The sequence below is a fragment of the Mixophyes fleayi genome, chromosome 1, assembly GCF_038048845.1.
Source record: "Mixophyes fleayi isolate aMixFle1 chromosome 1, aMixFle1.hap1, whole genome shotgun sequence".
Taxonomy (NCBI): domain Eukaryota; kingdom Metazoa; phylum Chordata; class Amphibia; order Anura; family Limnodynastidae; genus Mixophyes; species Mixophyes fleayi.
In genome coordinates this window covers 345143536-345170148 of record NC_134402.1, presented here as the reverse complement: position 1 = coordinate 345170148, position 26613 = coordinate 345143536, and the positions used below count along the sequence as shown (strand labels likewise).

The 26613-nt window shown below is 41.6% G+C and overlaps 1 protein-coding gene across 6 annotated transcripts in view; it reads left to right on the top strand.

Annotated features, from left to right (window-relative positions):
- Positions 1–25709, top strand: part of LOC142161533 (E1A-binding protein p400-like) — a 109831-nt gene extending 84122 nt beyond the window's left edge. For 4 of the 6 annotated variants that reach the window (XM_075217252.1, XM_075217268.1, XM_075217243.1 and 1 more), the window contains 10 exons: positions 3691–3736; positions 4204–4313; positions 4982–5168; positions 5393–5547; positions 6420–6614; positions 6707–6872; positions 11279–11397; positions 11989–12153; positions 22307–22384; positions 23945–25709. In XM_075217252.1, coding sequence (XP_075073353.1) covers positions 3691–3736; positions 4204–4313; positions 4982–5168; positions 5393–5547; positions 6420–6614; positions 6707–6872; positions 11279–11397; positions 11989–12153; positions 22307–22384; positions 23945–24220 — 1497 coding nt within the window. In that variant the 3' untranslated portion in view covers positions 24221–25709. The remainder of the gene's footprint in view (positions 1–3690; positions 3737–4203; positions 4314–4981; positions 5169–5392; positions 5548–6419; positions 6615–6706; positions 6873–11278; positions 11398–11988; positions 12154–22306; positions 22385–23944) is intronic. The other 2 variants (XM_075217276.1, XM_075217258.1) reach the window with 1 other exon arrangement.
- The last annotated feature ends 904 nt before the right edge of the window (positions 25710–26613 follow it).

Here is a 26613-nt window from a genome sequence, read left to right as displayed (position 1 = left end):
GGCGCCAAAATCTGCCGGGAAAAGTGCACAGTACACTCCCCAGCTTCTGCTTCACTGCTGTCCGAGACTCCTCTCCTGCTGCAGATTTGTACTAGTCTAGGAAAGCCAAGTACCACTATATATTCTTATAATATACATTCTGTTATACAGTATTGATATATGATATTGCCTTGTTTGGATAGCAACATATTAAAGGGGAATCGCTGCATCTCAGAGTTTGGCTGGGGCACAATATGATAGCATACAACATATAGTAAGAAACATCTTTTGACTGATAGTCAGAGATTAGATACTATCTTCTATAACCTTCTTTTTTTTCTTGTATAATTGCTAAACTGTCTCTGTATGTTCTATTCTGTGATTGTTATTCCCTATATAATGTCTGATAAAGGGAAAGCACCAAAAGCAAAATAATTTGCTTGCTGAAAATGCAAGGTAAAATTGCCAAATGTCCACAGGCCCCGAGGGCGCTCTGCGTAGATTGTGAGGCAGGTCCCAGGTGGCGCAGGCTCAGGGTAGTATTTTGCTTTAATGGAAGAACCGGTGTGGGTTGTATTTTTGGATTTTCATCGCAATGAAGGTGCGGACTTAGAAACCACTGGCCCTTCATCTTCTATTGCTTCTCAAAGGACCCCAGTAGGGGAGCCTGCTTGGTCCACTTCCTTGGTTAAGGGAATTGGTAGATTGAACTGGTTTTTTGACTCTCCGAAATCTTCTCAGTCCAGATCCAAACGTAAGAGGAACAATCATCCTCTTCTTTCGGTATCAGATTCAGAGAGATCATGTGAAGAAGATGGAGAAATCTCTTACGAGACAAACATCCTCAGTTGACGGATCTTGATGATTCTCGCAGAAATCAGGGCATTGAGGATCTGGTCCTAGCAGTTAGAAGGACCTTAGACCAAGATGCGCCTACCGCTGCGGATCATGGTCTTTTAAAAAAAAAAATGAAAAGGCGCACAGTCTGTGTTCCCCCCTTCTTGTGAGTTAAGAGAAGTTGCGGAAGCAGTTTGGTCTCAGCCGGACCGCAAAGTAGTAGTTCCTAAAAGATTCATGGCATTGTACCCACTACAGTTAGAAGACGTTAACCACTGGGAACTAGTACCGTGGGTAGATGGAGGGCGATGGAGTCACGGACTGACCAGCTCGCAGCAGGACTTTAGGATTCTGACCTTCTTCTCCTTGCTCTGCACCTTATAGAGACATAAGGCTATTTTTATGAGGCGGCTCAGAATGAAGACTCAATGTCTTCCGCTGCATCTGGCTCAGCGGTGGCAACAAGACGGACCCTCTGGCTTAGATCCTGGGAAGCTGATGCAGAGTCTAAAAGTTCCCTTGAGGCTTTCCGATATTCACGATCTGTATTCTTTGGGCCTGAGCTGGATAATATCATTTCACAGGTGACTGGGGGGAAAAGCATGTTCCTTTCAGTAAATGTACCAAAATCTCGGGTACCCAGGTTCAGTTCATTTCGCCAGTCCTTTCGTGGAGCTCATCCAATAGAGGTCAGGCGATCCTTCGGCTCCAGAAGACATTCTCAAAAAGGAATGTCTTCTTCCTCTTCCTCAGCAAGGCGTGCCTCTCCCAAGAAGCAGGATAAACTTGCAGCTTGACTCGCATTCCTCCTTTCCTTGCGGGAGTGGGGGGGCGTCTGCAGTTTTTCAGTGAACAGTGGTTGGCATCCTCCCCAGATCGATTGATTCAGGGAAGTATGACAAGGGGCTACATGATTAGTCTAGGTGGTCAGGCCCTGCGTCTGTTCTTTCCCACATCCTTATCATTAGATCCCTTAAGAAGAAAAGCGATGTTGAATTGTGTCGCTTCTCTTCTTTCCGCAGGGGTCATTTTGTGCAATTCTGGAAGCGCCGAGACACCAGGGATTCTACTCAAACCTGGTTGCTTCTGCCCGATTCTAAATTTAAAGTCTCTAAATTTACGTCTACGGGTGGAAAGATTTCGCATGGAATCTCTTCGGTCAGTAATGAATGGCCTGGAACCGTAAGAATTCCTGGCATTCATAGATATTCGGGTTGCCTACTTGCACATCCCAATATGGGAGGGACATAAATCCCTACTTCGCTTCATGGTAGGAAATATAAAAAATAATGGCGCTGGGGGAATAGTGATCATCCAGACATGCATAAAACAAGAGGTATAAGAGAGATTAGTTGAGTCCCAAATACAGAATTTAATATATAACACAAAACATATAAAATACAAATATAAAACAGAATTACATGTTAAAAAGTCATTAACCCTGTCCACTGGATATGGCTCTTATTGAGTATCAGATGTCAAATGTTTAATTTAATCTAATAATTCCATATGATCTCCTTTAAAGATTTCCCAGAGGTAATTAGAGGATCACGTGAATCCTCAAATAATACTGATAATAAATAAGCAAGAAAAACATATTCCACGTACATAAAAAGTAAAACTCCAATGGGGAAAGATTGGTAGTCAAGTAAAGCTCACACAAGCAGCAAATTATATCCAAAGGATAGTTCTCGGTAGAAATATTATACAACTTCTTACCGGATTAGATAATGTTCTGAACACTCTCCGGAGAGAGTTAGAATTGGGATCCACGGTAGTGTGAGTTTTTGCGGACCTCACTGCCGAGTCGTGGTCTAGTTACTCACTGTTCTTGGCCGTGTGTTCTCCTGGCAAGTCATGCCTTCCAGCAGGTGCCCCTGCTTTTACTGCCGTCCGTAAACTGTATAGTAAATCTGAGTTCCTGCTGCAAAAAGGGTTCCTGGCTTCACAAAAGGAAGATGTGGACACTTGTGTCAGGAAAGATGATTATTGCTGACGCGTTTCGCCCCATCAACGGAACTCTCTCAAAGCTTTGGGATTTTTTTATACTCACAATAAATCCTTTTCTCTGATTCCATCTGGGGGACACTGCGTTCCCTCCCTTTTGCTCTTCTGCTGTTTGTTCTTTGGTTGTTTTCCTCCCCTTCCTTAGAGCTTTAGAATTACACTGAGGAGCTACAGGGGGTTGCAGAGGGGAGGGGTCTGTCAGCAGGTCACAAGTAAGACGGTAACTAGTTAAGTGCCAACCCCCTCACTCCCCACTATAACCCCATGGTATCAGTGTCCCCCAGATGGAATCAGAGTAAAGGATTTATCGTGAGTATAAAAAATCCCATTATTTTGGACAGATATTGCTGTAATAGTTGAGCTATTTTATATAAATGATTTAGTAACTATTTAAGCATTAACACCTCAGGACACCTAATGGGAATTGCATGAAGATGCTTAGTGTTTTTAGCCTTTACAGATGATAATTGATGATAGAACGCATTGTAAGTAGGAGAACCAGAAAGCTGTATGACTTAATAAAAAGCAAAACATCATAGCATGTTCTACTAGCCCTTGGAATAACAAGACTGTATGACACATTGGTCTAACAGGATATAACTTTAATGTTCACCTAATTCTGTTTTTTCTGAAGTGTAATATCTGTAAAAGGCCTGAGGTCCACATACTGTTATATTATTTTGTTATTTAGGACTCTTTGCTTCCTTGTAATATATATCTATATATATATATATCTCTATCTTTAAATTATTCTTCTCGTCACCGTGTCTTGGGGCAATTTTGTATCTTGGTTAGATTTTAATTATCTCAGCTTATGACCTTATTCAGTAAAATGACATAACTAGGATACTTTGTTTTGTTTAATAGACTGGAACCATCAAGGCTGCAGTACCTGGGACCAGCATAACCACTGGTGAGCGTATACTCATGAATAATTCATTCTTATCATGTGTGAGCTAGAAATAGGTTTTCTTTATTGTTTCTTTATGTACTATTCAATTTCAATATGTGAATATGACTTATGTGCTCACAAATAAACTTTTATTCCATACAGTAATGTTTAGTGCAAGTCCTAAATATTTGTATTATCGCAATATTTGCATAGTATTTGTGACTTCTAATATCATTATTAGTCTATAGTAGTGGGATTCTTTATAATACACATGTTCTTCTAATGGACACAGAGTGGTGACTTCAGAGCTCAAGTTTTATGTTCTTTACATTAGTTTATGCCTATATTTTGTGTTTTATAAAAGATATACAAAATGTAAACCTAATGTAAATAGATATTTTACAGATTCTGTATGTGTTAAAATATATGTACATGAACTCTTCACATTTGTGGGTGTTACAGAGACTTAATAATTTTTCCCTCTCCAGGAACAGTCACTGCAAATGTGCTTGTAAACACGGTGGCTGGGGTGTCTCCTGCCACCTTCCAGCCTCTTAACAAGCGCCTGGTATCTCCAGTGGTAACTGGTACAGTTTCAGTAAGTAAGCTTTATCACATTCCAAAACACACAATACATTTCTGCTGTAAATGATGGGAAAAGGCTTCTTCTTTTTTTTTTTTTTCTTTCTTTTTTTTTTAAATTATAGAAATAAATTATTGTGTGAACTTCCTACGATTACAAATTCTACCACTACAGTCAAATGGTGCGTCCAACCCTTCACAAATAACCTTTCATAATGGTCACATATGTATACTGTTCATTGTTACATTGATGAAACCAATAGATGTGTATGATGGGTGTCCTTCTATGTGACTTATTTTGAATAAAAAAAAACTTTATTCTTTTTCCCACTTGTGTTAATAATAAAATGTGTTTCTCTTTCCTACCAATGGGGGACACTGCGAGACATTGGGTATAGTAGGTGGGACTAGGAGTTTAGGCAGTTAACAACTTCTTTGTTCTCTACGCTCCTCCCCTACTCTGCCCCTCCAATCCAGCTCCCCAGTGTCCCCCAAAGGAAGACAGATAAAAATAGCTTTATAAAGGTGGTGTGTTTTGCTCTTTCCTTATTTCATATTTAATGAGTAAGTCTTTGTTAGCAAAGGTATGTTGCTATTTTTTGTCTTTGGATATTTGCCCATTCTGTGTAGGTCATAACTATATTTTCTAGGTATTTTAACACAAAACTTGGCTGTTCTCCTCAGACTACTGGCACAGCTACTGGTCAAATGGTTCAACAGAGGTCTGTAGCAACACCAACAGCTTCCACAGAGATGGTGACCATAGCAACCAGTCCAGGGGTACGAGCTGTTACCGGGGGAACAGTGGTTTCTGCTAACCTTACTCCTATTCAAACCCAGGCCAGGACCATTGTAACCCAGGTGACAACAGGTACTTATAAAGTTGATTTCAATTAATGTCTGACACTGTATGGCATGCAGAATTTTGTGGCACTTTTTAAATAAACTACAATATCTCGCTTAAAGTTTAAAACAGTTGGCGGTACTAAATGATAAAGCGTTTTATGGTGTAACCTCTTAAAAATATAAATTTCATAACTTGCATATGCTGTATTTTAATAACCATTTGTCAATTTTACCAATCTCTTTTCTTAGCCACCACTACTGGGGTTCAACTAGCTGGTAAAACCATCACCCCTGCACAGTTCCAGCTTCTCCGGCAACAACAGGCCACACAGGTGCAGGTTCCTCAGATACAGGCCCAGGCACAGTCTCCGGGGCAATTAAAGGCTGTTACAAAAATCTCTCAAGTAAGTTTGAACAAGTATTTGAGGATCCAAATTGTTATTAGTATTAGCTCTGGAACCTGCTGGCAGGTTAATCATGAAGGAAAGGCAGAGTTCCCAGCGGCCATGACGCAGGCTATTTTTCGCTGGGTCCCCTCCCTGCACTTGCTGCATGAAATGTTTTCATTATATGTAATTGCTACATGAAGTGTATATATAAAGTAAATAACAGAAAAATTAAGTGCAGCTCAACTGGCCAAAACTTAGCACACCACACATCCTATTTTGTTACAAATATTTATTAATTAATATCCAATCTTAAAACAATACACTTAATAAACAAATAGATACAGAAATAAAAAGAAAAAGAAGAACCCAACACCAATAATGAATTAGATGCATATCCCGGAATTCCACACTCTTCTATAAATTTCCACGGAATTCTAGAGGTTTAGATATAGACATAGATGCAATTATACACAGTTCTCAGACCTATCCTCAACATGCCAATAACTTCCCTTTTGATACTATTGCAGAGATCAAAGTCTGACACATACTGAGTCAGGTGGTCTTGATTGGGAATGCAATAACTTCACAAGTGGGCTGAGCCATAGGTCTGTTGCACTAACTTGGCCCATGTAATCTTGTCCCTGCCTTGAACCAAAGTGGACACAGCTGCAGTCTCCAAATGAACATATCTATCCATGAATGGACTGTGTTAGTCTTTACTTTGTTAACTATTTGTATTTCTTATTTACCTTCCCTGCTCAGGGAATGTTTCTATTAGTTTTTTACTACTCTTAACTTTCCTCTACAGTAAAGTATAGCTGTCTTTTGAAATGTTATAGAAATAACTATGTATCTTTTAACTTCCCCCTGTTGCTTCTCTGCTATAGGAGCAGTTACTGAAGTTACAGAAGCAGAAACTTCAGCTTTCCCAGCAGGTAGCTCAGACGGGAACACTAACTGGCACCACAGCACAAGTGCAGGTTCAGTCACAACAAGCACAGCAGTTAGCAACTGTAACTGCTTCGCGTGCTGGAGCTGTCCTCACTGGAGCTACTGTGGCAAATCTACAGGTGACTCGCCTGGTAAGATAAAAAATGGACAGATATAGCACAAGAGCACTACGTTACTCAAGATTAAGTGACTTTAATTAATGCATTTCTCTCTCTCTCTGAAGCTTCAGGCTCAAGGACAGATTCAAGCTCAGCCAGGACAGACAGCACAGGTTGCTTTGGCAAAACCACCTGTGGTATCTGCTGTTGTTTCATCTGGAGGCGTCACCACCCTTCCGGTTACAGTAGCAGGGATCAGTGTTTCTATCAATCAACCTCATAAAGCAGCAGGTAAAATGTATTATTGGACATAATATATTGGTGAAGTTTAAATGTCAATGAGTACTGTATGTGTTGAGATGTATGTAAAAATAATAAAATTTTATTTTGTATTTGTGCACTATATGGTTATCTTTTCCAGGCTTGCCATTGACAGTAGGTCTTCTGTTTTAGTGTGCCCAACAGGGAATAGAGTTGATTGCATTAAGTCCTCATATCTAGAGAGGGGGTCTAAAAACTTGATGCACCTATTTTCAAGTCCCATCATCCTTCAGCTTTTTAGTGACATGTTTAGGAGGTTGTTTAGAGACTTTTTCCGGGGACTAACAAAAAAAACCAATTTCCCGCTGCAATTTTAAATGAAATTACTGCTGTGGCGGTCACCTGGAGCAGACAGTCTTGCACATCAGAGTTGGTGTGTTAAGGTACCGATCCCAGTCCTCCTCTCACCACCACTCTGTTTACACCCTTCTGGAGGGATCTCTGGAAATAGCGCCACATCTAGTGTTTGAGGACCTTGAGCTGACATTACATCGGCGACTGTGCTGCAGCTCCAGATTGAGTACCAGAGGAGTGATAACGAGGTAAATGGCTCCTCTCTTCAGGTGCCAGGAAGGGGGAGATGGTTGAGCCGCGGTCAGTCTAATGAGACAGAGATCAGATGGGGGCAGCCAGAGAAGGCAGCCACACACTAGATACTTGTTAGCTGTAGGGGACCTTCCTCCAGGGTGCTTGCTGACAGTGCTGGGGCATGAGTGAGTTTGCAGCATGGCACCTCCTTCATGGTAGGCTTCAGTCAGGGTACTGCAGCAGCTCTTGCTCCCTCTATGTGAAGGGAACAGGCAGGGAAGTACCGTTTTGTGTCGGTCTTCACAGGTTCAATTTCTACCTGATTGTGTACCCTCTATCTGCCTGTCTTCTCTGTCATGTCTGACGTGGGGAGAAGTTCTGTGGTTCAGATTGGAGGGCCTTCTTTGGTGACTTTTTACACTTGTTTAAATGTCATGGTAGGTTGCCCAGTGGACAGAAAAGCTTTTGCTTAGCCTGTGAGGCTGACGGCTGTCTGTTACACGTGTCCGTGTTTTTTTACCCTGATCTGGCAGAGCAGGCCTGGGCTAAATCCCTGACTCTGTTTTGCTGAGCTACCCATAGCTTGATGCGCTTCCCCATGTGGTAGGTGAAGGGAACTATTTCTCTCTCTCCTATGGTCATTCTGCAATGGACGGAACCAGACACCCGAGGGTGATCCGCCAGGGTTCATCAGCTTCCTTAGTTGTGCCACTAAATGAGCCTGGCTGAATGCGGGTTCTTGGTAACAGGGTTTCTTGTTCCTCTCTATATATATTTTGGGGAACTTGTCCGGTAACATCCAAGTTCTGCGTTGGTCCTGTCCTGGGAAAGGTCTGATTCCAAGGGCCCCTCACTCGTAGGGTGTGATATAGCAGAGGAATTAGATTTTGGAAATGCCTCATGTGTTGATGTGAATTCACCAAAAATTGTAGGTGGTGGAATAAGTTTGACAATATGGTGTTTGAGGTAAAAGCCCTCTATGGATTTCCTAGTCTCTGTGGACATGTTGCTCGCTCCTCTAGTGGTGGAAGGTTGAAGTTTCCGATCTATACCCAAGAGGACCAGGCATTCACACTCCTTTATTGTAGATATTATCCTGGTTCCATGTGGTTTTTATGTGATTTATTTATTTCATCAATGGCAATGCTACTGGGTGTTTATGCTAAAGAGGGGTCCAGGTGGTGTTTTTGGCACCTGATTGGCCAAAATGGTTATGGTACATGGACATTGTGAGGATGTGTATGTAGTTCTATCATGATGTTAGGAAGGATCTGCTTACTCTCGGACTGTTTTATCATTTTGAATTGACATGGCTGGTTTTAACTGGTTGACATCTAAACAGGTTATTTCTAAATGGATCACATCAGTGATTTTAATTTTTTTTGTCAAGCTTACAGCAGGGAAACCTGTTCCCTTTTTGTTTTTGCATTGCTATTTGCTGTCATCATCAAGCCCCTTACCCTCTTCCAAGAATGGATGACAGAGTTGTGTTCATCTTCAGCCTTTATTTCCAGGAACAAGGAGGTATCCGATTCTTATATTTGAAGGGTAATTTTATTATATTGCTAAGCGATTTGTGGGTGGTGTGACATGTTGCTTCGGTTGAGCAACTGTGTCGGGTAAGCACATGGTATTTTGGTTTATACATTTGCAGAATGTTTCAGGTCAATGTTATTACAAAGGATACCAGTTTTACTTGGATGATGCTGAGCACAGCTACTCAGAGTGTGCCCAACCAGAGGGGCAGCATTTGGAAGTCTCCGTGTCCCCCAATTTTGTGAGTTAGTAAACAGGATTTCTTTCATCCTATCTGGGGGATAGTGCAGCTGCCATGGGGTTGTATGAGGGGAGCTAGGAGTTGGCACTCAAAAAGTTAATTATTTGTTTAACCTACAGACTCCTCCCCTCTGCAACCCCCTGCATCCTCAGTGTGATTTGAGTGCCCAAGGAGCTGGGCTTACTGTGTGGTGCACTGCAGCATGTTCTTACAGACATTTCTTTTATTTTCACTTATTTTCTTTCTTTACTTAAGATTAGATGCAGGTGCAGTGCTGCTACTTACTGGGGCTGTGTTGGAAACACATTTCCTTACAGGACCCCGGCTGCTGCATTGCCAGAGCACAGACGACTCTGGTACTACAGATCAGCAGAGAGTGCTGTGATTCCGATGCAGGCCACCATCTTTAGGAAGGTACCAAGTTCCCTGGTAATGAGAGCGGGAGACTTGGACTACACACTGTCATGGATGGGATAAAGGGCGCTGCAGGCTTATATGTAGAAGCCAGCGTATCTGCCAGAGAGATAAGCGGTACCGTTAGGCTACTTGATAATGAGACAGGCATGCCATAGTGGATATTGGAGGGTCAAAGAGCAGCATAAAGAAAGGACACCCCTGCAGAAAGTGGCTACTTGGTGTGTCCCTGAAACGTGCGGGAAAACGGCAGCTGCACTGTTAGTTACTGAGACAATCTGTACATTCTCCATGCTGCCCACAGACCTCTGCCATCCAGGCAGGCTAACTACTTTTCTCATCCTAAAAGATTCTTCCAGACACCAAAGTGTGCTCTCTTCAGAGTTCTGGCCCTGCTTCGGGCTTCCATGCTAGTATGCATTAAGCTTCTGGGCCAGATGGTCTCCACATTCAAGACACTTCCCTTTGGGAGATTCCATTCATGCCCCCCTTTTTTTTGGACAAACTTCCCAGCTTCCCATCTGTAGAAAAGGTCTATATCCTTGTCCCAGATGCGGAATCTCCTCTAACACGGTAGCTGCATGCAGAGCTTCATGGCTTTTGAGCTAGGTGGTTGATGTTATTTCCTCGAAGTCTGTTGTCAACATTCTCTTTTCTGGAAAGTTTTTTTTTTTTAGTATGGAGCTGGGAAAATCTACTAGGGATACTGCTTTTAATCTCTTTACATTTCTTCACCAAAATAGATCCAAACAGCAGCTTTTATATTGTGCTAGACTTATTCTTGACAAGGCGAAATGCCCAGCTTGGCAAAGCCAGTGAAGGGTCAGTCACTTGGTCTCTTAAAGCTATTTCTGGGCCAATAAGAGATAAGAGTGCAGTAATTAAAAATGAGCACTACTATCATGGAGTGGGTCCCTCCTGTGGGGCCTGGCATCTGCTCTTAATGCACGGGAAGCCTTGTTACGATTTCCTAGTGCCTCATTGTGACATGCTGAGGTTACTGGACCTCCTTTAAAACTCTGAAGGGAAAATCTGGTGCACAGGCATGCCTTTCGCTGAATGGTCCGGGTATTACTGGGAATCTTTATTGCAACATTTTCCTTGTCCAAAAAAGGGACCGCCTTTATCGCCCTCTACTCAACCTGAAGGCTCTGGACACCTTCCCTGCCTACAAAACTTTTTCAGATGGAATCTATGAGGTTGCTGGTTTAGACCAGGAAACTTTGGGTTGTCATCTGCTCTTTGCATGACCCAAAAGTGTTGTTGGCACTCTCGCTACCTCAGGAGATAATGATCATCCCCCAGAGTAGTCCGTTTTCTAGCTCTGCTCCTAGTGATGGGAACATGACCCCATTGTTTCTGTCTCCCTATAAGCTTTGAAAAAATGGATTATACAATAAGTACAAATTCCCTGTTTACTGGCAAAGCAAACCATATAACCAACCAGTGCATATGAACTAATATGAACAATGTCTTCTCTATCTAGATTTATAATTTAAGAAATCTATAAATTGTGTGTGTGTGTGTGTATAGATTGTACTGGGTAACAAAATTATACCCATGGTTGGACAAGTGCTCTTCCATAATTGGTTAAAGGGAATCATTGGCTCATATTTGTGAACCATTGTCTAATAAATACATTTATGTTTATGTTTAGGGGGACAGACCGTTATGGCCCAGCCACTGCATATGCAGCCGTTGTTGAAATTGAAACACCATACTACCCAGCAACAGCAAAAAGCTCTCCAGACACAGACTACATTAGGGCAGCAGAAGGTAAGTAACCTAACCATTATCCTTCACAGTTAGGTCCAAAGATGTTCTACTGGATAATTATTTAGTGTGAAATATAAAAAAAGGAAGTGTGTGTGTGTGTATATCTATATGGTAGACTGAATATTACTAATATTTTATAAATTTAATGCAATTTGGTTGAATTCAAGTAATCAGAATATATGTGCTTATGCTTTAAATAGTTAATACCAGTTAATATCCTGCAGGGAAGAATATTCTGTTCGATTGAGGCCTTTAAACAGAAAGAGATAAGGCACAGTCATCGTGTTTGTCTGTACCAAGGTACCAGAAAACTTGATGTGTAGTGGGCCCCCTCCAAAGGCAAATTCTGTATAGGGGGGAGTGCCAATAACAGGGTGTATTACTAAAATCTGCCCAGTAACAGGAGATGTATATAAGACTGTGATGGTCATTATTTGATAATCAGACTCTTGTTAAATGCTGCATCCATGCTTACATGAAGCTAATATTTGGATATTTTGGCTTATGACAATGTATGTATATTTATGTGCTTGACTGGCAGCTATGTTTATCTCTTCCTGTCTGCTTTTCCCCTGGGCTTTTAATGCTCAGTCTTACCTTTCCCTCCAGATAACCACACCTCAAGTGTCCACTGCATCTCAGCAGCAAAAAGTCACCTACGCCAGCCAGCAAGCAATTAAAACTCAGTTCCTAACAACCTCATTAACTCAGGCACAGAAGGCACCTGGGACCCAGCAAATGCAAGCTCAAATACAGGTAATTGTATCAGATTAAATGGAAAGGAACTTGTAGGTGCAAGAATAGAGATTGCATTCAAGTTAATAAATTAATCAAGTGAATCATGAATAATCAATTTTTAGCACAAGACAAATCAGCACAAATATCTGTGTACTTTAAAGATCACTCCCAATTAAAAAAAAAAAAAAAAAAAAAAAGGGAGTGCCAACCGCCCAAAATTCTTTTTGCATTCTGGGTAAATAAAATGCAGGCACCCTTTGGTTATAGAAATATAATAGTCTAGCCGCATAAAAAAAATACCTTTATGCAGGAGATTCCTCCTAAAGGATCCTGGGGAATTAGAGATTCAACACTTCACTGCTTCTACATTGACATCTAGATGACGTGAATTTTCTTTAATTCCAAAGCTCTTCCAAATAAACAAGTAGAAATAGCCACAAATATATGGGGAAAATTTAAAAAGGCATTGTTTAGTATTTTAAAATATATATATATTTTCAATCCAATAAAATTGTGTATGTCGGTATTAAAATATGCAAGCTTATTTATAACCATGGTGCAGGTCACCACGGTTATAAATAAGAGAAGATACTATTTTGAAATGGCATCTTCCAAAATCGACCACCCAAAGAGCATCTTGCATCCTCTACAAGATGGCACTGTTACCAGCTGTTAAAGCAGATATAAAGACAGAAGCAGTATTTCATCAAAATAATTCAGGAGGATCTGTTGCTGTTATAACTGAAGAGTTTATGTAGTATAATGTGTATAAACATATCAACGAATGATAAATGTGTAAACCATAACACCTGTGTGAAACAGGAAATAAACTCAATTGGGGACATTATCATTTTTGACCCATAGCAATGTATTAGAAATGCCTTAGTAATTATAACATCATGCCAGCGGATTATTGTATTGATTAACTACTACTACGTTCTTCTTTAAGAAGGAGCAAGCATGATGTAATTTCTCAGTAATACCTTCTATGGTAACTTTGTTGCTGCAAGATTGTTAGTTGAATAATATTTATTTACTGGCAAGTAATATTAAATAAAAGAAACCACTTCACATGTATTTGTTAAAAAAGATGTCTGTGTACCTAGTGCATCACTGAAATGTGGAAATAATATTTGGGGCATTTTACACATCAGTAACCAGATTAAGTTTTAAAGATTCTAACATGTCTCATGTATCCTTATGGGACAGAGACAGTGTGTGTCTGTGTGTGTGTGTATAGGACTTACCTCAAGGAAATTTCACACTATACCAATGAATTATACAATTTAACAAGTTATAGTTGGCTCCTACTCTGAAGATAATACCCCCAAGCTTGATGCACTGAGTTACTCTGTTTTAGATTAGTGTCCTTAGTAGGTTGACGTAGGCCCGTTTTTCTGACCCCTCTGTAAGCTTTCTTCTTTTATTTCCACATTTTTTTTACTCATTTTGCATTGTTGTACCGTGTTCTCAGGAAGAGTGAAATGCTGTATGAGTAAGAAAGCATTTTTGGTAAAGAGTAGTTAAGCACAGTACATGCACAACATTGATCAGTGTCAGTCATTGTTTTTTTTACACTGGGCCTTTTTCCCAGTTTGGCTCATGGCTATTCTTCTAAGGCTACTTCTCCTTACTGAAGGAGGTTATTGTGCATCTCAAGAAGTTTAACTCCTCTATTTAATCTATCCAACATTCATTCAGATGGGCTTAGTTTTCGATCTTTTGATCTAGGGTTGTTTGTGGACTCTCCTATCATGGCACTGAGGAAAAGATAGGCTAAGTACACATTACAGGGTTTTCAGCTGATTATCGAGCCAATCACCAGATAAATAGCTGTTTGGCCTGATATTGTCTATTTCTCTTTCATCCGGTCTGGGGGACACTGCTTACCATGGGTTGTGGAGGGGAGCTTGGGAGTTGGCACATAACTAGTTAAACTTTAGTACTGCTGACAGACCCCTCCCCTCTACAATCCCCCTGCCTCTTCCTGTTCAGTTTTTTTTAGGTGCCCAGGAGTTGGGCAGTGTTATTTAGTGCTAGCGTTATTTTAATAACTTTTATTTTATTTCTTTATGTATTTAATTTCTTTTTAGGTGGCAACGCTGGAGTGTGTTCTACTATAGAGAACACACTCACAGCTGGGCAGCGCAGGCATTCCCCTGTCAGAGGAGAGCCAGCGGCTCTCACTGACAGGGACAGGGAAGAATGGATGCCAGATTAAGGAGTGAACAAGCGGTCTCACGGACCGCTGTCACTCCTCCAGCCTCCCCGATAACCGGCGCTGCCATGACAGGCATAGAGCGCCGGTTATCGGATATTCAGGATGTCGGCGGCCATTTTATTTTTTCTTAATCTCCGGGCTCCGTCGACAGTGGAGGAGGAAGGGGGCTATACCAAGATTCCCCACTCATACATAGGGGGGGGGGGGGCGTTGGGTATCTCGCTGCGGAGACCTCTATCTTAGAGGTCTCCATTAATCTGCCACAAGCTATCCGTTTTTCTATTTTTTACAAAGAGGAAATGCTGCAGGGACATTACAGAAGGGGGGAGCTAAAGCATAGAGTTCCCCCCCCTCCCTTCAGAGAGAGAGTTGGTCTTTCCCAGCCTTCTGGCGCCAAGAGAAGCCTGGGAAGAGTGGACTGAGCTGAGGGAGCAAGCACAGGATACTGCTGTTGGACTTCTCCCCTTTGTGGCCCTTGGGCTAAGTATCTGTTTATTTAAGCACATTATCTGTTTTGTCGTGCACAACTGGGCTAGTAAGGGTTTACATTATAGTCTCCCTACTTGCCTATATATATATATATATATATATATATATATATATATATATATATATATATATATATATATATATATATATATATATTGTGTTTAATTTTTTTTTATAAGTACAACTTTTATTAACAAGATTAGTTGATTACTTGTTATTCACTCTGTTCTCTTCCTGCATTACTCTCTCTCTATCTCTCCACTACAGTTAATTAACTATTTAATCTGTGTGTTTGGTGTGCTTTCCTTTATTAATATGTCAGATAAGGGAAAGGGCCCTATGGCAAAATATTTCACATGTTCAAAATGTCATGTAAAATTACCTTGTGGGCAAAAGGACCCTTTGGCGCTCTGCTCTGCATGCGAAGCAGGGGTTCCCACTGCGCATACCCAGCAGGTTTCAGCCCCACCGGCGGAGGAACCGGCCTGGGTGACCTCCCTGACACAGTCTAACTACTGTAGCAACTTCGGTGGCTAGTAACGCTAACCCACAGTCAGACCTCCCAGCTTCCTCAGGTTCGAGTGGATCGGGTTTGCCGGGACCTTCCTCACTACAGCCTGACCCAGCCCATGTTCTTACAGAACCGGCATGGTCTACAGCTTTTCTACAGGGTTTGAACAAGCTTAACCAGTTGCTTGATTCCTCTAATACCCCGCCTGCTAAAAGAAAGAGACCTAGATCAGTAAATCCCCTTATGGTCCTATCAGACTCTGATGAAGGCTCTGAGGAAGAGGGGGAAATTTATTCGGATCCTGACCAATTACACCTATTGGAACAGGAAGACAATCCCAAAAGCCAATTTGTTAATGATTTGGTTTTAGCGGTCAGACAGGCGTTGGACCTCCCAGAGCCGGAGGATCTTACCCCCAGAGAAGAAGTGGGGGGACGTCTGTCTCTGTTTGGGAACAGTGGGCAGCGTCTTCCCAAGATCCTTGGATCCGGGGAATTATTTCAGAGGGGTACAGGATAGACCTGTTGTGCCCGGCTCCACAGCGTTACTTCCAGACCCCGCTACCCCGGGATCCATTAAGAAGACAGACTATACAGGATTGTGTCTCTTCTCTTCTGCTTCAGAAGGTCATCTGCAGAGTTCCAGATTGGCAGAAAGGTCGGGGTTTCTATTCTAACCTGTTCCTAGTCAGGAAGCCGGACGGCTCCTTTCGTCCCATCCTAAACTTAAAGGGCCTCAATGTTCACTTAAGGGTCGACAGATTTCGGATGGAATCTCTGAGGTCAGTGATAAACGGCCTAGAGAAGGATCAGTATATGGCGTCCATAGATATAAAGGACGCATACCTCCACGTTCCCATTTGGATCCACCATCAGTCCCTTCTCAGATTCTCGGTGGGATCATTCCACTACCAGTTTCGGGCCCTCCCCTTTGGCCTCTCAACAGCGCCAAGGGTCTTCACGAAGATTATGTCAATAATGGCAGCATGTCTTCACCTGCAGGGAGTTCAGGTCGTTCCTTATTTGGACGACCTACTCATCAAGGCTTCATCAGAGAATTGCCTACTTCATCACTTATCCCTCACCCGGGCGGTTCTCGAGGGCCACGGTTGGCTGATAAATTCAAAGAAATCCCACATGGTTCCGTGTCAGCGCATGGTTTTCCTGGGACCCATCATGGACACCAGCAAACAGAGAGTGTTTCTCCCAGTAGAGAAGATCAGCTCTATTCAGACTGTAACTACTCAGGTTTTGTCTTCCCCAAGCCCCTCAATGCATTTATGCATGAGGCTTCTCGGAAAGATGGTGGCCTCCTTCGAGACCATTCCCTTCGGCCGAGCCCATTCTCGATGTTTCCAGTGGGATCTATTGTCAAAGTGGTCAGGATCACACCTACACCTGGAACTTCAGAAGATCTCCCTATCTCCGAGGGCGAGAGGATCTCTTCAGTGGTGGCTGTTTCAGGATCACCTGAAAGTGGGCAGATCCTTCGCTCCATGGTCATGGATCATAGCCACGACGGACGCCAGCCTGAAAGGTTGGGGGGCGGTAATCCTGCACCTCCGACTCCAAGGACGTTGGTCGGTTCAGGAATCAACCCTATCAATAAATGTATTAGAATTGAAGGCCATTCTCTTGGCCCTCAGGGGAGCACAGTCCCTTCTTCAGGGCCACCCGGTCAGAATTCAGTCCGACAATGCCACGGCCGTGGCATATGTCAACAGGCAAGGAGGAACCAGGAGTGCAGCTGCCATGGATATAGCTGCCCAAATATTGGTTTGGGCAGAGCTATATGTTCCGGCAGTATCAGCAGTTTACATTCCAGGAATAGAAAACTGGGAAGCGGACTATCTAAGTCGAATCCAGATGACGCCGGGGGAGTGGTCACTCCACCCGGAAGTCTTCCAGTCTCTGGTTCAGAAGTGGGGTCTTCCGGACATAGATCTCATGGCCTCCAGGCACAACAGAAAAGTTCTAAGGTTTTGCGCAAGGGCAAGAGATCCCCTAGCGGCGGCAGTGGATGTCATGACTATGTCATGGGAGTTCAGGTTGGGATACCTGTTTCCTCCAATTCCCATGCTTCCTCGCGTCCTCAAACGAGTAAGGCAGGGTGGTCTGCCAGTAATTCTAGTAGCTCCCTCTTGGCCGCGCCGAGTGTGGTACGCAGACATATTGTCCATGGCGGAAGGACCAGGGGTCCACCTTCCGCATCGAGACGACCTTCTCCTGCAGGGTCCATTCCAGCACCAGAGTTTACCTCAGCTCAGTTTAACGGCATGGCTGTTGAAGCCAGCCTCTGGAGGTCTAGAGGTTTTTCTTCCAGTGTAGTTAACACTATGATGTTACCTAGGAAACCTGTTTCATCTCGCATCTATCACAGGATTTGGAAGGCCTACATTAGGTGGTGCGAAAACAGGACATGCAATTCGTCTGCTTTTCGTATTCCTCGCCTGTTAGCTTTTCTTCAGGAGGGCCTGGAAGCAGGTCTCAGATTAGGTTCCCTAAAGGTACAGGTTTCGGCACTTTCAGTATTTTTTCATATGAAATTAGCTGATTTGCCAGATATTAGAACCTTTCTCCAGGGAGTCTTGCACATACAGCCTCCTTATGTACCTCCTACAGCTCCATGGGATCTCAACATGGTACTGGATATGCTCAAGGGGCCTCCATTTGAGCCTTTGTGCGAGGCAGATTTAAAGTGGTTGACCTGGAAGGTCCTCTTTCTTTTGGCTATCGCATCAGCTCGTAGGGTTTCTGAATTAGGAGCCTTGTCCTGTCGAGAACCTTATTTGGTTTTCCACGAGGACAGAGCGGTGTTAAGGACCCTTCCTTCTTTTGTCCCTAAAGTAGTGTCAGCTTTCCATCTTAACCAGGAAATTGTAGTTCCAGTTTTCTCATCTTCTTCTCATTCAGATAAACAATCTATGGATAAGTTAGATGATGTTAGGGCTCTCCGCATATATGTCAAAAGAACTTCCCAAATTAGACGTACTGACTCTCTGTCCTTTATGACGCTAATAAGAGAGGCTGGCCAGCCTCAAAACAATCCATCGCAAGATGGATTACGTCTACCATCAGACAAGCATATATTATAAAGGCTAACCGTCCTGTGCCGGAGAGATTTACAGCCCATTCCACCAGATCGGTAGGGGCTTCGTGGGCAGCAAGGAATGAAGCTTCTGCAGACCAGCTTTGCAGGGCAGCCACCTGGTCCTCTGTCCACACCTTTACAAAATTTTATCAGTTTAATGTTTTTGCATCAGCTGATGCAGATTTCGCTCGTAGTGCTTTACGAGTGGGATTTTCAGAGTAGTCCCACCCTTAGGGGGCTGCTTTAGAACGTCCCCATGGTAAGCAGTGTCCCCCAGACCGGATGAAAGAGAAAAGAGGATTTATGTACTTACGTTAAATCCGTTTCTCTGATTCCGTCTGGGGGACACTGCGATCCCTCCCTTCTGTTTTTCTTCTGTGTGCTCTTGTTTGACTGCCCTTTTTATCCTTGGGCTTTTTAAAACTAACTGAACAGGAAGAGGCAGGGGGATTGTAGAGGGGAGGGGGTCTGTCAGCAGTACTAAAGTTTAACTAGTTAGGTGCCAACTCCCAAGTTCCCCTCCACAACCCATGGTAAACAGTGTCCCCCAGACAGAATCAGAGAAACGGATTTAACGTAAGTACATAAATCCTTTTATTGCAACGATGAAAGATTATTGTTCCAAAGCAAACATTGTATTGTTTTATTTGATTTTTAAACCGGACTAAAAATCTTGTTCAGCGATTGAATGATGATGTTCCGATTTTGCAGTGTGTATACACTCAGCATCTCCATAGAGTTTACAGAGTCATGATCTTTTCAGCCGATGGTTATGGCAGATGAAGAAAACAGATCTGAATGTAAATCTTGTAAAACATGTATAGTGTGTACATATGAATCGGCATGCTGGTTGTGACTTTTTCTTTTAATCAGTTGTTGGTAAAATCGTTCTCGATAACACAACGGGGAATATTTCTGTAGTGTGTACCCAGCCTTAGCTATTGTTGTGAGCTCCTGCAGCATCACTGTTAATCCTGTCTTTGTCACTGTAGTGTCCTGGGCAAGCAGGACTGAATGGTCAAATGCTTTACTTGTAGTCCTGGGATATCCCAGAGGCATGTGCTCACTGGAAGGAGGTGTGTATTTTAATACTAGATAGCACTACAGTGCATTTCTACTTTGGGGGACAGCCAGAATCTTATTTCTGCATTTGAATATTGTGGCTGCCAGGGACGGAGTCATCTTCTTTTTAGTACTACAGGGTCCTGTTCTTGTTGCATTCTGCTTCCAAAGTGCTTTCAGCCCCCATTCTTGACTCAGCATACCATAGCAGCCTTTTACAGAGACCACTCTTTATCCCAGCCTTCCCAGATAATACAGAAGTGTCGGCTGATGAGGACTGACTTTTGCTTCCCAAGGATCACTTTAGTTTGTGTCAGGATATTATATTTTCTCAATCGTGGTGTAAAAGCTCTTTCTTGAGTTTGGGCGCTTTAAATTTAAGATGTTCTACCCCTCTATACTTCCATAGACTGCTAGGAAATTTAGCTTTTTCTATAAGGTTCTGAAATTGCAGATTCGGCCTTGGTTTAGACCCTTAGCGCAGTCCATTGATGAGCTTATGCAGCTCACCACAATTTCCCAGGGGGTGAGCAGAAATCAGCCGTCCTCTGCAGGAGCCTTGGTATGTGACCCCTTTTGTATCTGGTGTGATTGGCCAAGAGAAAGTGGGCTGCGCAGTTGCCTCACCAGACGAGCTGGCTTGGGCCCAATGCCTACTGAAGTCTGTGCAGATCTGTTTTAAAATGTCCTCTTCCTTGTAAAAGATAATGTAATCTGTTTCTGTGACTAAACCAAAGAAACGTCAGAATCCTGTTGCACTTCATGCTTGGGAGTGTTCAGACTCTGAATATTTCTCTCAGGAGGACTTCTCCACTTTTTCAAACCCATAATTTAGTAAATATATCCCTTAGTGTTCCTTGCTGAGAATAGGAAGCTGTAAGTAGAGAAGTTAGTGCAAGCTGACAGACGAGCACTAAATTTTCAGGACCGTAGATAGTCAGATGTGCCTGACGTTTCTCTGTTTAAGAGTAAGAAGTAAGTTTGGAATTCTACTCAGATTTCTTCTTGGTCCAGAAAGCCAGACTAATTCTTTTGGCCCATTTTGAACCTGAAGACGCTAAACACCCAGCTTTGTATGGGCAGGTTCAAGATGGAGTCTTTGAGGTCAATCATAAACCACATGGAACAGAATAAATTCATGGTGTCCATGGACCTCAAGGATGAGTACATGTTCCAAACTGTGAAGAACAGCAGTGTCTTCAGTTTTGCTATTGAGACCCATCAATTTCAATTCTGGGCGTTACCTTTCGGCCTTGTGACTGCTCCGGGGGGTTCATCATCGGTTATGATTACTCTACTGAGGTCCAGGGGGGATCCCTACCTGGACAATTTGCTGATCAAGAAGCACTCGCTGACATGCTTGAGGCTAAAAAGCCAAGTCGGTTTGAAAAAGTGATGTTGCCTATAGCAACCAATCAGATTCTAGCTGTCATTTTGTAGAATGCACTAAATGAAAGCTAAAATCTGGTTGCTATAGGCAACATCTCCAAGTTTTCAAACCCGCTGTTTAGTGAATATACCTCCTGGATTCTTCCTCTGGCTATCTCTATGGCTCGGAGAGTTTCGTAGTTCACCATATCTCATCTTTTATGAAGACCAGGCTGTTGTAAACTTTTTTTTTTTTTTTTTTTTTAAAGCTCAAAGTGGTCTTCAAATTTTATATTATTCAGGATATTGTTATTCGGGCCCTAGATCATGATAGGTTTTCATAAGCAATTGGACCTCTTCACTCTTTGGATACTGTTAGGGCTTTCAGGAGCAATATTCATAGGACTCGTCAGGTGCACATGTGATCCGGGACACCAAAAATGCCTTGTTAATGAGAGTTGTCAAAGAAGAAAAATGGCAAGACTGATTCAAGCTGACAGGAAAGCAACAGTAACTCAAATATATGTTACACAGTGGTACGCAGAAAAGCATGTCCAAACAAATAGCATGTCAAACCTTGAAGTGGATGGGCTGCAGGAGACCACACCAGGCTCCACTCCTGTCAGCTAAGAACAGGAAACTGAGGCTACAGGCTCACCAAAACAGGGCAATGAAGTTTGGAATAAGGTTACCTGGTCTGACAAATTTTTATTTTCTGCTGCGATATGCAGATGGTAGGGTCAGACTTTGGCATGAAGAACATGAATCCATGGAGCCATACTGCCTTGTGTCACCTGTGCAGACTGGTGGTGTAATCGTGTGGGGAATATATTTTTGGCACACAGTAGGCCCCTTAATACTAATTGAGCACCACTTAAATGCCACAACCTACATGAGTATTGTTACTGACCATGTGCATTCTTTTATGGCCAGTGTACCCATCTTCTAATAGCTACTTTCAGCAGGGTAACGTGCTATGTCACAAAACACATGTTCTCTCAAGCTCCACAAACATGACAATTAGTTCACTGTACTCCAGTGGCCTCCACAGTCACCATGTCTCAAACCATTAGAGCAGCTTTGGTATATGGTGAAATGAGACATTTGCAGCATAAATGTGTAGCCAACAAATCTCTAGTAACTGTATGATGCTATCTTGTCAAGATGGACCAGAATCTATAAAGTTTGCCATATTGGGGGAGGTGCTTCTGTAACTGAGCAGGCTTGGCAAATTAGCTTTGCAGAAATGTACTATGTGGATTGATTGATACATACACAGAGGTAAGGTTATGTCACAGCAACTTGAATGACCGCAGACTCCTCTTTTTAACCATCCAAATGAAAGTGTACTTCATTTAAATTTTTATTTATAAACATGATATTTTGTTGTCCTTGTATATTGACAATTTTCTTTCCCATTACTTTTTAAGGTTGCCAAACTCCCTCAGGTGGTTCAGCAGCAAGCTGCACTTGCTACACTCCAGCAGGTTGTATCTGCATCCCAGCAGGTAAGTAATACCAGTATGAACTTGTCAATATAGACATAAGTCTTGAAGATCTTGTAAGCTCACTATTAGTTATAGCCCTCCACAGGGTGAGAAGGGTGGGGAAGCAAAGGAAATAAGACAATATTTGTGTTTGTTGCAGTATAATGACAGCCTGTCCTTCTACCAGACAAATTATATAATTAGGGGTTGTCCTGATAAATTTTTCAAAATATGGAGTATATGAACAGAGAATCTAGTTATTGCCCACCTCTAAAGGCAATTAAATGTTGTCCAATACAATTCTGCTGTGGCCATACTATAGTTACTTATTATGTAGAAAAAGTTTGCTTTTTTTGTACTGCTACAGTCTAATCTAATACCAGAGGGATTGGTATTTTTTGTATAACTTGGACAATACTAATTTCAGCACATCGACAACATGTATTTATATAGCGCCAGCAGATTCTGTAGCGCTTTACAATTGTGAACAAACAGTAATAAAACAATACTGGGTAATACATACAGAGAGGTAAGAGGATCCTGCTCGCAAGCTTACAATCTATAGGACAATGGTTTTATACACAAGGGTAAGTACTACAACATATTGAATATTTCTCCAGCTAGAATGCAAGGGTTACAAAGTATTTAGTGGGTTGTATGCTCAATCACACAACTAGGTTGTCAGAGGGTTGTTGTCTTGTTAGCTGTGTAGAGGGTGGTAGTAGGGTAACCTAGGGAGATTAAGAGGGTGGTAGAGGAATATTATAAGCTTGTCTGAAGAGGTGGGTTTTCAATGAACACTTGAAGGTTTGAAGAATTTTATATTTGATTTGTTGAAAAACAGGCAACCAATGTAGGGACTGACAGAGTGACTCAGCAGACGTAAAACGATTTGCAAGGAAAATCAATCTAGCCGCTGCGTGCAAAATAGATTGTAGGGGCTCGAGCCTGATTTTGGAAAGAACAGTAAGGAGCGAATTACAGTAGTCAATATGAGAGATAATGAGTGCATGAGTTAAAGTTTTTGCAGTGTCTTGTGTAAGATATGTACGTATTCTGGGATTTTTTTTCTTATATGGAACAAGGTTGTTTTCTCTTTTCTACTGTGGTAGCGAATACCAATGTTGTTACTTTATGCAATTCTTAATAAACCTTTTTTTCTTTGTTTTTTTAAGTAATCTATCATTATTGTTTATTAATGGTTTTACTTTGCAATAGAGTCTCCCTAATACAAAGTTGTAAACTTTACAGAGCTGCACAAGATGAGTGTATTGTATTATGGCTGGTTTTGCTATTATGATGACAGTCTATATTCGGGGGAAAAAAAAAGGATTTGGTCTCAAATGCTGAAGGTTTTTTTCAACGTTTGTAAATTTTCAGTCTCCTGTTCTGGGAATGTATTTTTGTGCATTTTTGCAGGTAGATGTGCTTGCCATTAGTGTCATACCATTCTATACTGTTACAGATCACTTGTATTTCAATGTTTTAGCAAAAATTTGTTGTGGGCTTTTTTTTCTTTCTTTTTTTTTTTTATGTCTGTCATATTCCATTTCTCTGGTTAACCACATATTTTTACCACAGGTTCAATCACAGACTGTGACATTGACCCAGGCAACAGCTGCAGGACCGCAGCAGGTACAGGTGATACCAGCTGGTTCAGCTGCCGCCCATGTGGTTCAGCAAAAACTCCTTCAGCAGCAAGTGATGGCAGCTGCTGCTGCTTCTTCGCAACTCCAGGGTCCTGTCACTCAGGGCACAGCGCCTGTACCTGGGACAGCAGATGTCCAAAACCAGCAGGCAAAGTTACAAGTCCGAACCCAGACAGTGAGAATCAAAGCTCCTACAAAACCAAGTTGAAAGCCATGCAGGACAGGTTGATTGAAGCAGACGAGCCACTTTTCTTATCTGTAATGCCTTCTTCTGATTTGATTCAAGTCCTAGACGGACGCTTAAAACATCTTTACAGGATCCTTCATTTTTGAAGTGCCTAAGATCATACCAGGCAAAATACATTCACTTCAGAGAACTCTTGTTTCATCACAATGACTACAGGAATAAGTGCATGGATTTCAGAGGCTCATGAAAGATTTTGAGTACTTCAGTTCTAAAATATTTGCAGGTTTGAGTTGTTCAAGTACAATTCTTGAGCCTAAGCTCACTTTTAGCGTCAGAAAAAGATCAGCTATGTTTAGGTCCTCCTACCTCCTGCTATTGGTTAAAACTTATGAACATTCGGTTGGTTGCAGAAGGTGTTGGCACTGATAGCAGAATTACACACAACTATTTCATGTATGCACAAATCAGATTCACTATCCACAATAGCACAAATCAGTGTAAGTTTTTGGAAGGTATGGTTATGCATGGTGTATATACATGTTCATATAGCCACAAAGGGGATACATTGCCATCTACTGGTGAATGCAGAGGGAAAAACAAGCCATAACTGGAATAACAGGTTTCACATGTGTGGCCTTTGTGGGTGTGACTGAAAAAAAACAAACAAACAAAAAAAACTGTCTTAGCTAGATGTCACCTACAGCCTCTTGATTTTATAGAGGACTTTGGAAATCAGGTTGAACAAAACAATAGAAATTGGGCCTCTTAGCTATTTTTATACAAACATTAATTATTCTGCAATGGAACTTTTTTTTTTTTTTTTTTTAAGACCTAACCAGATGTCCACAGATATAAAGCATTTTACTGCTGGAAGAGGAAACAACCCATTGCTCTTTACAGATGGAATATGTAACCAGCGCTGTTTCTTTATTATTGACTAACTATTATAATACATTGACTTTCATTGCACAGTTTCATGAGTAATAATATGTTAAAATATAATTTATACCATTATGTTCAAAAATGTGTAGAAATCTAAGGCTGTGTATTTTTTCTTGTACAGATGAAATTCCGTTTTAGCAATAGAAAGCTAAATCATTACTAGGTAAACTACATCTCATATCATTAATCATCAGACTGATATGATTTTAGGAGCTGTAGTACAAAGTTAGCTTGAGCAAAATGTGTTGGTTTTTTTCCCCTTTGATGGAACTGTAGCAATGAGCGGTGTCCAGCATTACAGGCAGTAATACATTTGCAGGTGCCCAGTTGCAACCTAGGGCTCACTTCTTGCACAGTAACTTCTTTTTGAAGTAACCATCAGGTATAAAACAGGACTTTATACAGAACATTATGATGGGGTCCAAGGCTTTGTCGGGCTTTTCTTGCACCCTTCCAAAGAAACAAAATGCAAAACTTAAATGTGAACATTACTGTTTGAAATTGTATAACGTTTGATTCTCCCATTTTTTTTTTTTTGTTATTTTATAAGAATTTTTTTCTAAAGAAATACTGTGTCTGTGTGAATTATTTTTGTTCATCACTTCCTAAATACTGTTTAAAATGTTGTAAGAAGATCACTGAGCCTAAAAGTCAAGTTGCCTTTTATTAAAAATCCATTGATCACATTTATAAATATAAATTCAGAAGGTTTAGAAAATGGTTACGACAGGAAATACAACGCACACCAGCTGATCCAGCCCCTCAGCCTATGATCCAAGTTATAGGTCTGCTTTCCAGTTTGATTACGCATGATCACAAAATGGGCACATTATATGGATGTCTGTAAGGGCAGGTAGGCATAGGTTGGTGCGCAGTTCAACTGGGGTCATCAACCAATTGGTTCCAATGGCAACCCCAAAAATTATCACATCAGAATAGAATCTCTGCAATTTGGAGGAGACTTTACAGGCATCCCACTGTTCAGATATACTATTATATGTAATTTTAAAACACATTCTAACACTATGTACAGCTATTTTGTTTTAAAAGTTACATTTTAAGCATGTACTTTATTTACTATATGATTATTCCCATGTGGATTATAGTTCCCCCAATATCTTGTTGTTTGCAGTTGCTATTAGTGATTATGGGTAAATAAAACTACAACGAGTTACCTTCAAACTACTTACTGCTTTTAAAAAAATGTTCTATATAATTATATGCTCAGATGTGTTTGTAAAAGTGTTTTACTTCAGTCACTTTTTGCACTAACTTTCGTTTATATAACAACCCATGTACGAATGAGTTGATGTGAGCAGTAGTAACAAAACTGGTAATTACTGCAGGCTACAAGAAATACTGTATCTTTAGATCATCTGAACATTTTAATACATTTAGGAAAGCCTGCGAATCCTAGTTTAATCATCAGACGGCAGACAATTATCAGGGTGTTGATGAGACACTGTCTCCTT